At 36.0% G+C, this 14286-nt stretch overlaps 1 protein-coding gene across 3 annotated transcripts; it reads right to left on the bottom strand.

Moving 5' to 3' along the window:
- Nucleotides 1-292: 292 nt before the first annotated feature.
- Nucleotides 293-13775, bottom strand: LOC115996319. Of its 3 annotated transcripts, XR_004093591.1 has the most exons (11): nucleotides 13297-13775; nucleotides 10724-10958; nucleotides 10526-10612; nucleotides 10137-10306; nucleotides 9194-9336; nucleotides 7938-8112; nucleotides 7281-7866; nucleotides 6606-6718; nucleotides 5507-5750; nucleotides 2707-2824; nucleotides 621-709 (listed from the first exon to the last, which is right to left on the bottom strand). XR_004093591.1 is itself a non-coding variant. In XM_031235522.1 (10 exons), exons 1-10 carry the CDS (start codon nucleotides 13527-13529, stop codon nucleotides 485-487), a joined length of 2211 nt encoding a protein of 736 aa, XP_031091382.1. In that variant the 5' UTR covers nucleotides 13530-13775; the 3' UTR covers nucleotides 293-484. The 3 variants fall into 3 exon arrangements, 2 of the variants coding, with proteins under 2 accessions (XP_031091382.1, XP_031091383.1); XM_031235522.1 differs by lacking the exon at nucleotides 2707-2824 and having other exon boundaries at nucleotides 293-709; XM_031235523.1 differs by lacking the exon at nucleotides 621-709 and having other exon boundaries at nucleotides 2579-2824.
- Nucleotides 13776-14286: the final 511 nt, after the last annotated feature.

Below are 14286 nucleotides of genomic sequence, written 5' to 3'. Positions count from 1 at the left end.
TTTTTTTTTTTTTTTTTTTGTTTTCTTGTTTTACGTCTCTTATGGAGCCGAAGAGGTTCTGAGTAGCAACTAGCAAGCCAAAATCAATATATAAAAATTTTTACAATTTTTTACTATGAAAAATTTTGAAAAATAAAATCTGTTTTTCATTATCTATTTCATATTTGTTAATAAAACTTTAAAAATTATCAAGTTACTAAACAAGCCAAAACTAGTACCAAATTTACACTAAAAAAATTCTTGAAATATTCATTCACACACACACACAAACACACAAAAAAGGAGTAAATGATGTGTTTTAGTTGACTTACAATTAAACCAATATATATACCTTATTTGACAACTTTGTTAGTTAAAACACCACATCATCATGCAAGATTTGCCCCACCAGGGGTATGAATATGTATAATACTATTCTTTACAAGATGAATCAATGAATCCGAGATTAGGAGTAACTACTGGCTATTAGTATACCATACCACAATCACTTTCTCTTTTTATCATCAGGTTTGATTAATTGGACAGAGGCTGCTGGTATCCTGCTCCACCACTCCCTAACCCTTCTAATCAATTTGTCACTGCTATTTTTCCTCAAAGGCATCTGCCTTGTAAAATACTCCAAGAAAGCAAGCAGCATCACTTGCTTGAAGGGAACCAAAGCAATTACCGCAGCCATCAACACCAAACCAAGTGCTGCCTTATCAGTTGCCTGCACATGGAACCAAGTTCATTCAAACAAACGCTGAAAACTTCAAGAGACCTTTTGGAGTATTCCATCGATTCAAATCCGTAATGATAGAATGAACCCACCTACTATACTCTATCTATGCTACACATCATTATAACAAAACAATTCAGACATGCCAGAACTAAAAACGGGATTGCTGATTTTAAAATTTTTTATTGTCCAACTTTATGAACATCATAAATGAATCCCAACGTTAGTTGAGATGATTAGAAGTAAATGTGAAGTGGAAATTTTGAGAAAATGCTACTTTTGAGTTCAAAATGCAAGAAAATCCATTTCCAATACCTCAGCCAATCCCAAAGATCATAATGATATTGTGGCATGACACTGGAATGGCATTTGTGTTTTAGAGTTCTACTGAAACATAGTTCTAATGCATTATCAGAAATGACATGGTATTCTCCAAAAAGGCTATTGGAACTACAATTCACTCTAAAATAGTTAAAACTTGATATGGTTATCACCCAGTTAAACTAGATATTTTATTTAGTACAGGATTTTATATTTGTTTTATGTAGAGCCGTCAAAACCGGTTTTGCCCACTGGGGGCCAGCCCACCTTGCCACTTATTAAGGTAAGGGTTGGGTTCTACTGAGTATATAAATAATATATAATCCTAGAAACTAATTGTTAGGGTTTTGAGACTTGTTTCCTTATTAGAAGTCTTCTACCATGTATTTATAGGGTGTATATTCTCTTTTCTTTGAGACAAGTTAATACAACTTATTCATAAACTCTCTCTTTACTTTCGTCACTTGGTATCAGAGCCTTTACGATAATATATTTTTTGCTCTATTGTCAGTAACGTTGACCCATATGGAGGAGCGTCGGTGTTTAGTGACTTTCCCTGGAAATTTCGACGACGTTCTGACCAGCGTGTGAGCCTCACGTATTGACATCCTCTGCGGCCAGTCTTTCACGCGCCGGCGCGTGAGGCTCTCTCGGCGACCGGAAAACATTTTTGTTAACTGCTCCTAGGTTGCCTGGGTCCATTTAGGTTCTGGACTTGGTTTGGACCATTGCGTTGTTAGTGGTTTTTGCTCAACGTCACTCTTTCTCATACGTTGCGATTTTTTTTTCTGGGATGGCTACAAATAAGTTTGATGCATCTGCCAAGTCGCTCTTGATCTCTGCTGGTGAGTTTGCTAAGTTAGAGTTCGTTGCTTGTTTTGGAGTTGTCACCACTTTTTGATGCTCATTGTCGTTTGGTGCATACCTCCCTTACGGGTAAAGAATTTGGGTCCTCCTTTTCGGAGTTTGTCTTCTTCACTTTGTGAGTCATAGCTTGTTCGGTCCATTTGTGTTTACCCGGTGTTGGACCATTGTATTGGTGGCGTCCAAGCTTCCGGTTTAGGGGGAGGGTCCAATCCCAAGCTTGTTCGGTCCACTTTGAGTTCACCCAATTGTCCGTGGTATTGGTGGCACCCAAAGCTTTAGTTTTAGGAGAGTGTCCTAAATGGGATTTGAGTTAAGTTATTTGGTTATTTTTAGGTTATCAGTTATTTGTGTAACAAGTTGGCATGATTAATATCTATGCTCCAACTTGAGGGGGGAGCGTTATGGAATATATAAGTAATATGGAATCTATATATATATTAGGCATGGAGATTTAGGGTTTTGAATATGTAGTCATATGGAAACTTGTTTCGTTATTAGAAGTTTTCAAGGATATATTTATAGGGCTATGTGTTCTCTTTTCCATGAAACAACTTAATACAACTTATTCAGAAACTCTCTCTTTACTTTCGTCACACTAACACTAAACCTAAACACAATGAAAAGGTCCCCAAACATCACTATAGACTAAGGAAAAAAGGGATGCGACTCTTTTATTAACTCAATTAGGAAAAGATGTTCTCGAATGTTTTTCAAGTTGACAAACTTCACACTCTAGGGTAGATAATTGAGACAAATTTGGAACAAATAGTCATAATTTATTGAGGTTGGAATGCCCTAACCGGCTATGAGCAAGATAAGGAGGATTGGTAGTAGTGCAACCATAGGATTTGAGGTAGACAATCAATAGAGTCCTTCTGACTAATACCCTAAGCCAATCGTCTTCCCCTAACGATGATCCTGCATAATGACAGAACCAAAAGAAAAAGTGACCAAATAATTTAAAGCTTTTGTAAGTTTATGGACATAAATTAAATTGAAAGGACATTTAGGTATATAAAGAATCGCAGAGAAAGGTAGAGTAAGAAGGGGTGAAGTTATTCCAATTCCAATAGCCGTACTTTTTGAACCATTATTGAAAACAATACATGGAAGAGACTCAAAATTGGTGAAATGAGAAAATAAATGTGAGTTACTAGAGATATATTGAGAGGCACCTGAATTGATAACCTATGGTCTGGAGTTATATTGAGAGGCACCTTAATTGATAAGCTACGGTTCGCTAAGGCTAGATTGGGATACAAGGGCGATATGAAATCCTTCATTGTAGGTTAAAAGAGTGACACCAGAAGCCTTAGCATTGTTTTAAATTGAACAAACTCTTCATATTCATCAGTGAAAATGGTTCGGGAACTCGAGTAAGCATGGGTTTCCCATGAAGTCCTGTCCAGATTTATTGCAATAATCAGAAAATCTAATGCTTTTCTATCCACCACGATCTCTAGTTCGCCCATGACCTCCTTGTATCACTAGGGCAGATCGTTCGCAAGTAGATGTGTGAACAATTACAGCGGAGGTTACCTACAAGAAGCGTTTGAACTCAGTGGTTCTTGGGACAATGTTGCTTCCAAGGATTTCATTCCGGGTACTTTCAAATTCTGGACCTAATTTGGTTAGGAAAACTACTATAGGGCATGGGTGTACCAAACTCAGTTATTAAACTTTGGGCTTTGCCAAGGAATGTGTTTCCATATCAATACCATCTTTCTTCAGGTTAACTAAGCAGTGTAGAATTGAGAGATATCATTACAGTATAGGGATTTAGCTTGATTCCATACCTCTACACATATCTTAAAGGCTACAATTGTGGAGAAAGAAACTGCCAAAGGAGGGGCTACATAGCTACATATTTAACCTCTCCCAAATTGCATTTTCCGGTATCTTATTCACCCCCTTTTTAAGTAGTTAGCAACTCCTTGGCCCATAAACCATAACTCAAAGGCATCAAGTAATTTTGATATCCACATATTTTTTCAAAAATGATCACCAAGCATACAGACAAATTAGGCACATAAATAGAGCTCGAGACAGTAAGCATATTAGTGGCAAATGGAAAACAGTATTGGAATTATCAAAATTTTCATCGGAAGACATTGTTAACAAAAAGAAAACATATGGAGTCGGGATATCTGAGGATTTTTGTCAGAGAAACCCGCCAGAGATGGTCTCACGTGCTGGCACGTGATGTAGGTGTCCTAGCGACACAGTAGCACATGACAATGGATCCAACAATGGAACTTGCTAGGTCAAGTTTGCCAGAGACTTTAAGGGATAAGTAGCACTAATTTGAAAAAGAATCTCAACAAAAGCAATTATAATTTGAAAAAAAAAAAAAAAAAGTCTGAATGAACAGTAACCCTATGGTTCATGCAACGTAAAAAAAAATTGAGTTTTGGCTTCTGATACCATGTGATAAAGATGAGAAGAATTTTGTTGTATTTCATGTCTAGAGGGAGAAAGAACATACAATTATATATAGACTCAATATCAGGGACCTATTCTAGACAAACACAACCCTATATAGACAGCTCTACCCACACAACCATTTGTGTTTCAACAAACTCCGTGTCTAATTATCTCCTGATTTATTGTGTGTATTAGTCTCTTATTTGTATTGTGGTTGATTCCAATTTTTGGCATAGATCAGTGTATTATATTTTTGATAATGTTTATTTGATTTGTTTTCCATTATATTGCTTTGGCCTTGCTTACTTTGGACAAATTATCATGGGAATCGAATCCTTTCAAGTCGAGTTTAAGCCCATGGAGTATTTCGCCAGTATTGACACAGCTTCACTCATACAAAGTCGGATTGAGGTGATTCACGATTTTGTGGAAAGCTAAGGAAATTCTATACAACTTTCATATTTTTGAATTCTCCCTAATTTAGTCATGATCAAAATTCAACTTGAAATTGGTCTGAGTGCAGTGGCAAGAATTTCAACAACAAATCACATGGCGCAACGTGTCCTTTTTATAACTTTTCGGCTAGCGAGACTAAAGAAACTTTCTAGCACTTTCCTTTAGGGTTTTGAGTTTGTAGCCTATATAAGTCATCCTTTACACTTTTTTAAAGGACCTTTTGCGGTATTTCCAAAATGAGATATTGAGTATTGACTCCATTCCATTCGGTCATTAAACCTTCAATCCAATTTTACATTAACTTACATTAGTGCTTTGCACACTTGAGTTGCTATCATTTGGTTTATTGAAATAGTGAATTCAAGCATTTTCCAAAGAAATGTTGAAGCAAACTCTAATCAATATTCTAGATTGGGCAGCCTTGTTTTGTTCAAGATGTGAGGAGTTAGGGTTGTTCTTTTTTCACATCAATTTTATATTGTAAAATCTACACTTGCATTACTAGAATGTGATGTCTTTATTGTGATCAAGCTTTCCCAAAGGATTGTGAAGCATGGAATGGATCAATGGAGACATTTTCAAGTTATATGTTGAACGTGGATTTCAATACCCAAGCAAATTGAGTTCTCCATAACGCTCAAATAGACCACAAAGTCACAAACTAAAATGAATTGCAACCATAAATAAACTTATGCTATAGAAAGCATGTGATGGTAGTACCTGAGGAACTACGGCAAATAGGAGAGCTCGTAATTTGAGTAGAACAATGTTGCCACTTTGAATAAGTGCCTCCACATGAGAGACAGCTTCTTGTAATGTTAATAATTGCTCCACTGCATTTTTAGAAGGAGGAGCCATGACTTCCAATGCTTCCAAAGTTGATCCCTTACGAGAATGCCTGCGCCAGAGCATGACCACCGCAAGCAATACCATTACGCTTGGCAATACATACATGATCCATCCCCTAAATATCATAGTGAATGATTTTATATCATGAAAGATCCCATATAACAAAGACAACAGTCTACAAAAGTGTAAAAATCAGAGATATCTTCAAACTCAAGATGCGAAATGAAAGAAATCAAAGAATTACAATTTTTTAGCAAATGAAAAGGAAATAAATGAAACTTGCATAACAAATTAAGAGGCAACTACCAAAAACACTAATCCTCAATTATCTAAGGTCCAAAAGGCAACACGGCCACACGGGTAATCTGACGTGCATGACTACACAAAACATACGTCACAAAAATGGCATATTTAATTTGCCTATTCCATTCCAACTTGCTACTGGAAATTATCATGATAAGAATCCTAGGAAGACGTATCCTATCTTGGAAATATACGCTTCACATATTTCAATCAAATTACTGTGTTCCTCTAGTCAAATACAATGTCTTGCTTACACTAGCAGTGCCACCAAACCGATGAGGTACTTAATTTTCTACAGTATGCCAGGTAACAAAATCTGGAGGTTTACTATGATGTATGTCTGTTGTTGAGGACTTGGTATAGACCTATGGGGATAGGCAAGCCTGAATACCCCATATTTTCAAATAGATATATGCACGTCTAGGAGCAATTATAAGGTACACCTTTGTAACAGTCTGCATATTATTTTTTAAGTGAACTACTCTGTAGAATGTCAATAATACCATAAAGAATGAGGAACAGTATTCTTCGTAGACTAGCAACCCTATTGCAATTTTCTGCCATTATTGAACATCTCAAAATTCTAGTCCCTATTAGAAGAAGCATAAAAACAAAGAAAAAATTAAATATTAAAAAAGAAGGTCGAGACATGGGCAAAAGGATTTACTTGATAATAGTATAGCAAGTAAACATCAGAAACGTCACTGATTTCCAGGGGTCTTTCCATGAAGCCAAAAGTTTAATGCGATTTAATAATTCAATAAGAGGAAAAAGCAACTCCTGTAAAGGAAAAAGAAGCAAGCTTATCATCCAAAGGAATTTAGTGACAATATCTGTAAATATTAAGCCTATAATAACAATATAAAATACTAGTATTGTTTTTGCTTTACTATGTAGTAGTTTACTCCAATTTTTTTTTTTTAAGGAAATGCAAAAATAGCATGAGAGCCTTTTTATTTCCTTCTATTAGATGTAATAGCCTCTACGAGATTTGTAAAGACTAGATTATATTTGGTATATGCAAATGTTCATTGTATATAGGTAAATAGGTAATAGGTCACATTTATGCCCCACCCACCTCCTCTTTCTTATTCTTCTTGTTTGCACTTGCACTTTAGAGATGAGGCTCTAATGTCCATGTAACTGAATGTCGAATTAATATACATGTAGGAATCTAAATAAACCCTTTGCCCCAAGAACAAATTTTGAAAAAGACCTAGTTAAAATTATAAAAACTATAACCCTTCAGAACAGCTGTCAGCATTCTAGGTTGTAAAGTCAAGGATAAAAACAAGAAAAGCAAGACTATGATTGAGATTGAATTCATTGAATTTTAAGTGACCTGCATTACTGCTAAATTGGCATCAATCCCTTCCACTTTAACTCGATCAACAGTTGCTTGAGCAGCTTCAGCTCTTCCTATGTCCTTTCTGGACATCTTGACTGCAGCTTCCAGAGGATGCTTTTCACCAACACAAATGTTGCCAGCTTGAGAAGATACTTCTCCCATGTCCACCTCCTTGTATGCAATAATTCCAAGTCTGCAAAGTGTGAAGTGTGAAACTGGGACCTGTCTCCTAGCATTTGGGGAACCAAGAAAGCCACGGCGAGAGCCAGTAGAATTCATGAGTATCAAATAATTTGAGAGAGTTTCCAAGATAGCATCACCCCTTGGAAGACTTTCAGCCAAGTTATAACATAGTATGGTTTTGTAATTGGATGGAGAGACATGGAAAGCCTCTCTAACTGCTCGATATCGAAGAATCCCTAGAATTGCACGAGCAAGTGCTTCAAATTGTGGACAATCAATGAGATTATATCTGCGGATGAATTTATGAGCATGAAGTATCTCGAGACATATATCCAACCAATAGTCACGTCGTGAGCTTCCTTTGAATTCAGGGAACTCAAAGGATACAGGTTCTGCCCTGTATATGATTAATGTCAGAAGTCTTTCATGACTTGCACAAATACAAGCCCAAGCCAAACATGAACTCACATAGATGAAGACTTGTACATCACTGCTTTATCAAAAATGCGAGCACCAAGTGGTCCAGTTAATTCAGGCTTAATAGCCTGTTTCATATCTGTCGCCAGATCATATCTCATAGCTTTGTCATATAAACCAACTCCAGATTCGAAGTAAAGAGCACGGTTGGTCAATGAAAGCCTTCCTGATAGGAAAAGAATGGGAGTTCAAATATATGTCAAGTTGTGCATGAAAATGCAACAAACAAATTGGTAGATGCAGGATAATAATTAATCATTACTTATTTTGGACAATTAGGCAGGCAGGATATTAACTACTTAACATAAAAGCATATTCATATTACACATACATGCATTACATTGCAACTTCATCTTCTATTTTTAGTTTTCAAAAATTTTAAGAGACAAGTAAACTTCAGAAGTCAACAGAATAGGGCAAAGATGTCTCTCTCTAACCAAAAAAAAAAAAAAAAAAAAAAGGAATAGGGCAAAGATTATAATCCTGATTTTATTTGCAGGGTTTCACCTCATGTATCTCATCTCACCCAGGAGAATCTGACTTGTTAAACTATAAACTATTTTGACATTATATTGCCTAAAATAGTGCAACTGTTACATTTGTAAAGGTGCTTTCAATGTAAAGATCAAAGAATTTCAGACCTTTGCTTTCATTAACTTCGTAAAGTGCTATGTTTGTTACCACTTTGCATCTTTTGTTAGGGTTCAATACTAGAATTTCAAAAAGGACTAATGATTCCAGTGTATCTCTACGTGAAAGAGACTTTCGAGGCATCCTAGCTTATTGACTAAAAATATTAAACATTTTAAACCTCCAACTTTTTAAGATGTGTGAAGGGATTGGTAAGTTCCTTATTTTGCTTTTGTTTTTTCCTTTCATAACATGATTCCTTGTTACTGAATTGCATCTTTTCCTCTCTATTTTATTAACTTTATATTTCTAACAACTTCAATATTAACATAGAGTAATCCCCTGCTTATATATTTAAAGAGTTCAAAACATAGAAAGACCATATACACATGGCACTCAAGTTCATACAATTCAAAACAACTCTGGCATCAAGCTTGAAGAAACTATGGTCACTGTAATACATGCACAATCAAATAGCAAATATAGTTAATATGTAATATGTACAATTACTCATCAAAGAAAATGTTATTTTCTATGAGTACTATTAAAACCAAGCAGCCAATGACCATTTGTTGTGTATGTCTGTGTGTGTGTGTGTGTGTGTATGTATATCTCACCCGGCCAAGCAGATAGTCCAATATGCTGGAAAACTGGCTGTGTGGGAACTATACCATCTACATCTATAATAACCTCTTCCTCCATAAGTGAAAGGTTGGACATATTATTAGAACCAGCTGCACTCCGTACAACCTTTACCACCCTGTAATGAGAGAGCAAGCATGTTGAAAAGCAAATTGGTGGGTCATCATGAAGCCTACATTACTGTTCTCTCATTCTGACAGCACATACTACTAAACTATGAATCTATGATTGAAGTGCTACCCAATAGGTAAATATGTTTCCACCGGTAAAGAAAAAAAGCTGCTCGACCATTCATTATAAGAATAAGAATAATATAATAACTTTGCACAGAACCCCAAAGTTTAAAATTTAGCTTCCAAAAAAAAAAAAAAAAAAAAAAAAAAACCTGATTGAGATATAAAGCTATTTTGGGTAAGTGGTAACCTTGATGCACATTGATATTCGATCCGAATGAAAAATTAAAGGTAAACAAGCTCGCATTTGAGGCATCTCATTGCAAATTATTGTCTTTATACTTCAGATTGCACCTGTCTTTCACCTCAATGATTTCTAATTTTAATAAAGCTTTTATGCACAAGGATGCATCATTGGTCACATAAAGACATTCCAGATATAAGCACAGATGAAACTTTGATGTAAGAAAAAGCCTGAGTACGAACTTATGGAATGCTTCAAGTTCTTTGTACAACTCTTCAGTAAATGAGGCACCTATTTAGTCCTATTTATTTTTGTGAAGTATACATTCACATACTACTACAAATTTTCCTCTTTTTTTTTTTGTTTTTTTTTGTTTTTAACATTCTGACAGAGAATTACACGAGACAGTTATTCTCCTTGACGCTGGGAAAACAAAGCTGAATAAGAACAACAACAAAAATGGGCCAAACAAGAGTTAATACTCAAGTAAATGAAGCATACTTTTCAAGACTCCGAAGGTACTTGTCGTATATAAGAAAATGAAGTCGACGACCTGATGAACATGTCAAAACCTCAAAAAGGTTGCTAACTGTTATTTCATCGGCAATAACAGCACAGGCTGGAGCTATTCGTACAAATGATTCTGCACCAACAGTCTTCTTATCATCAACCTGATCACATAAAGAAGGTGATTGATGAAAACAAATGGCCTTTCAAAGTTTTACCAAAGTATCCAGGTGTAAAATGAATTTCCTGTTCTAGAAAAAACAAAAAAAAAAAAAAAAAAAAAAAAAAAAAAAAAACCGTACAAACAAAGGCCCTTTAATGGTTAAAATGTGATAGATACAGTTTCTGAAGTTCTTTAGGGTGAGATGTAGATTAGGCAAAACCTCAACTGCCGTCCTTGTGGAGCTAGAGTAAAATATTGACCAGCCATCCTCATCCTCCCCTTCCTGGTTGATCTTAGTAGCACTTTCCTATCAAATAAGCACCATTTCAATTATTCGATTAACAGATCAAAGCAACGGCAACATGTTATCATTTAGCCTAAAAAGCAGCCAACTTGAGAAAGGTTGTTATCATCTCACAGGTTCCATCACTTCATTCCCTCTACATGGAGCCTCCCAAGCTAGCATCATGTCAAATGTCAAGCGTCGGAAATAATTTTCACCCAAATAATCAGCTCCTTTGGTTGCCTCACAAAGTGCTTGGAATGAACAGAATTCCAGAAAGTTCCTAGCGTAAACTGAGGGCTGCTTAAGATTATCAGGCACCTCCAAATCAAAGCGATTCTTTAACTCTTCGATAGATATGCGAAGAATCCTGTAGTTTAACAAAAGTAAAAAATCATTAAAGCATTATAGTGTATGTAGAAAGGGATTCCATGATGAACTAAGCTGAAACATGTTGTAGTGTTGTATGCAAGGTCAATATTGTCTAAAGCAAGGAAACTGTTATAACCACTGGACGAATTCAAAATTGCCACTTCAACAGAAGCTGCCAGCTATGAACTTCTAACTGCCTATTAGCTAGACAATTGCATATATAGAGGATTAAATGGACAAGGAAGCTTGTATTCACTATTAGAACTTCTCTGTCAATTGTTTCAGAAAATAATAATAATAATAATAATAATAATAATAATAAAGAACTTCTCTGTCAATACAATTCTCCTTTTTCTCTCTCTAACTTCCCACTCTGAATTTCCTTCCCTTTTTCCAATTTTCAACTTTCCTTTATTGGAAATTAAGTTCAACTCAAAGACTGTGACATCTAGTATTACAGCCCTCAAACCTTGGCATACTGGCAAGAAACAAAGTATCAACAGCATGTGGACAAACTCACATGGAAGAGGTTAAATCCAAGGTGAAGCTGCTAGAACAAACAGACCAGGTAGCATTGGAGAAGAAAATGGATTCCAATTCAGAAGAAATTAGGGAGTCCATTACTGCAAACATCCAAAAGATGGGGCAATGGATAACTGCATTTGGCCAGATTCATTTGGGGCCAAATATTTTACAAAATTAGATCTGAGAGCTAGGTACCTTAAAACTAGAATGAAGGAAGGAGATAAATAGAAGACTGCTTTTAAGATTTCCAGTGGATTGTAGGAGTTCAGACTAATGCCCTTTGCATTAACTAATGCACCCAGCCACCTTTCAGGCACTTGTGAATGGCATTTTCCAGCCTCGTCTCAGGAAGTTCATCCTAGTTCTCTTTGATGGCATTGTACTATAGACCCCTACATCGGAGCTGCATTTATAGCACATAAAAACTACCCTTGATATCCTGATGTTCAATCAGTTGTAAAATAAGGGTAACTGCTCTTTGGCACAAGAGTGAATATCTGGAATAAATCATCACAACAGGAATTTGCACAGATCCAGTCATCCACTCCAGGTAGAAGGTACAAGGACCCGGCCCACCCCTAATACAGCTTCTGCGCTCACAAGTATCTTAGGTCGTGCAGCATTTCAAGACCCCTAACAGCCTTATTGACATAGAATGCCTTCCAATGGAGTGAAGAAGCTGAGGCCTCTGAACATCTCGAGATGGCAATATGCAAAACGCCTATACTTGCCTCACTTGATAGGCCATAAGCACCTGGTAATGCCAACTTATGAAAAAGATTACCAGATGTCCAGATTTACCCAATACTGCTGACAAGTGGAGGCAATATATATAAGGGAGGCATTTCATTGTTAAAACAAGCCACCAGAGCCTATAGTGCGTGCTAGATCAGAATATATCTACTTTAATTCAGCAGACTCCTCACAAAATTTCTAGGGTCAGCTATGAGCTGCAGTATAAAATAGGGTAAAAGAGGGTGGGAGAACAAAACAGCTGACACCATTTCCAGAAGGGATTCAGAGGAAACAACCTGCTCAACTATCACTACAGTAACACTAGCCAGGCTCCAACATATAGTTCAAAGGTAAGAATAGATACAGAAATACAATTGAATTAGCTGAGATATCAACACAGGCAGAGCCCACCTCAGAATAGACAATCAAACGAAGGATTACTAAGGTGTAAAGGCAGAATGTGTGTGGGAAGTAGTGGTAACCTGAGATAGTAATTAGTAGAAAAGTTATCTGAATCTTCAGTAGCAGGCCACTTCAACACTTCGCAGCCACTATGCAAAGGCTCAAAACCATTTTCCATTTATTGAAGCAAATTTGGAAAACTTCTTCTTAGTATTTACCAAATTCCTTACTTAAGCTAGAAGACAGGCTTGTTCAATAACTAGCCCCAAAAAAAAAAGTTGGAAAATTGGAATGGAAAACAAAAAATGACAAATAGAGTTATTTAAAATATATTCAAATTCAACTACTATCTACTGTATAAAATACAAAGTTATTTAAAATATAATTGTTATATTATAAAGATAAAAATTGTTTAACAAAATATTTTTGCTAAGTTGAAAAGGAGTTTTTTTTTTTTTTTTTTAAACAAGCCAACTCACACGTTACATATTTACATGACAAGAAGTAGGATCATGAAAGCAATATCCATCACAGCATCACACTACCAATTCGAAATATACGATTTATGAAGAACGCAGCACAACCGACCAACAATGAAATCGAGAAGAAACCAAAAACACAAGCAGTGGAATCAGGATAAAAACTAAGAAAAGCAGTAAAGAAAGTTCACTCACTTGGAACAACGAGACACGACAGAATTGGCGACAGTGGATAGGAAGGGCAAAGGGTGACGAGGCGAAACATCACTGTCAAAAACGTCTTCTCCGTCTGCATCGCCAAAGCGCTTCCTGCCGTTGATGGAGAAGAAGGATTTCAACATGGACAGAGCATTGTTGTTGGGAGAGTCGACGGAGCCGTCCTCTTTGCTGCTCCTCTTCTCTGCATTCCAGTCCGTGGTTGTTAGCATTCCTCTTTCTTTCGGTTCTTCTCGTTCCCGATCAATCGGTCGATCGCCGGAGCGGCGCAACCTGAACGGCAGGGATGGTAACGTGAGGTTAAGGTGATGAGATTTCCCTTCCCGATTGCGCGTTGTTAATTACCAACGGAAATCATCCCAGGAAACCCAAAGGGAGAGAGACTTTTGGATATCTTAGCTTTTTGCCAAATGGTATTTCAGTTTGCTCAGGAATGAACACAGCATTTCAGTTGTTCTCGTTTCACTGTATTTGCGGCACCGTTCGCGACGTTTGTTAAATTTATGAAAATTATTATTTGTAGTTTTGTACTATATATGTATTTCTATTATGGCTAGGTTTGGCAGAGCTTATTTAGGAGCTTATAGCTTATTTTAAGTTATTAATAAGCTATAAGCTTTATTTGGTAATGTTCTCAAAATAAGCTAATAGATTAAAATAAGAGCTTATTTTGAAACGCTACTTCAAGTAGCTTTTCAAAAATAAGCTAGTAGCTTTTTAACTTTTTTCCATCTTTGTCCTTATTATTTTATATAAATGACATCATTTATCCCTCCCAATTAAAACTCTTTTGACATTTTTTCTTCAATATGTTTCGTTGTAATTTTAATTTGATATTTGTGTTTGAACAATAATTTTTGTATGAACTAATTTTATAAATTATAAACATCTTGTTTTACTTTATATATTTTCAAATATATGTTCTTACTTTATATTTTATTAAATTATATTGATTTCATTATTTTATAT

The sequence above is a fragment of the Ipomoea triloba genome, chromosome 11 (genome assembly GCF_003576645.1).
Source record: "Ipomoea triloba cultivar NCNSP0323 chromosome 11, ASM357664v1".
Lineage (NCBI taxonomy): Eukaryota > Viridiplantae > Streptophyta > Magnoliopsida > Solanales > Convolvulaceae > Ipomoea > Ipomoea triloba.
This window is presented reverse-complemented; position numbering and strand designations above follow the sequence as displayed.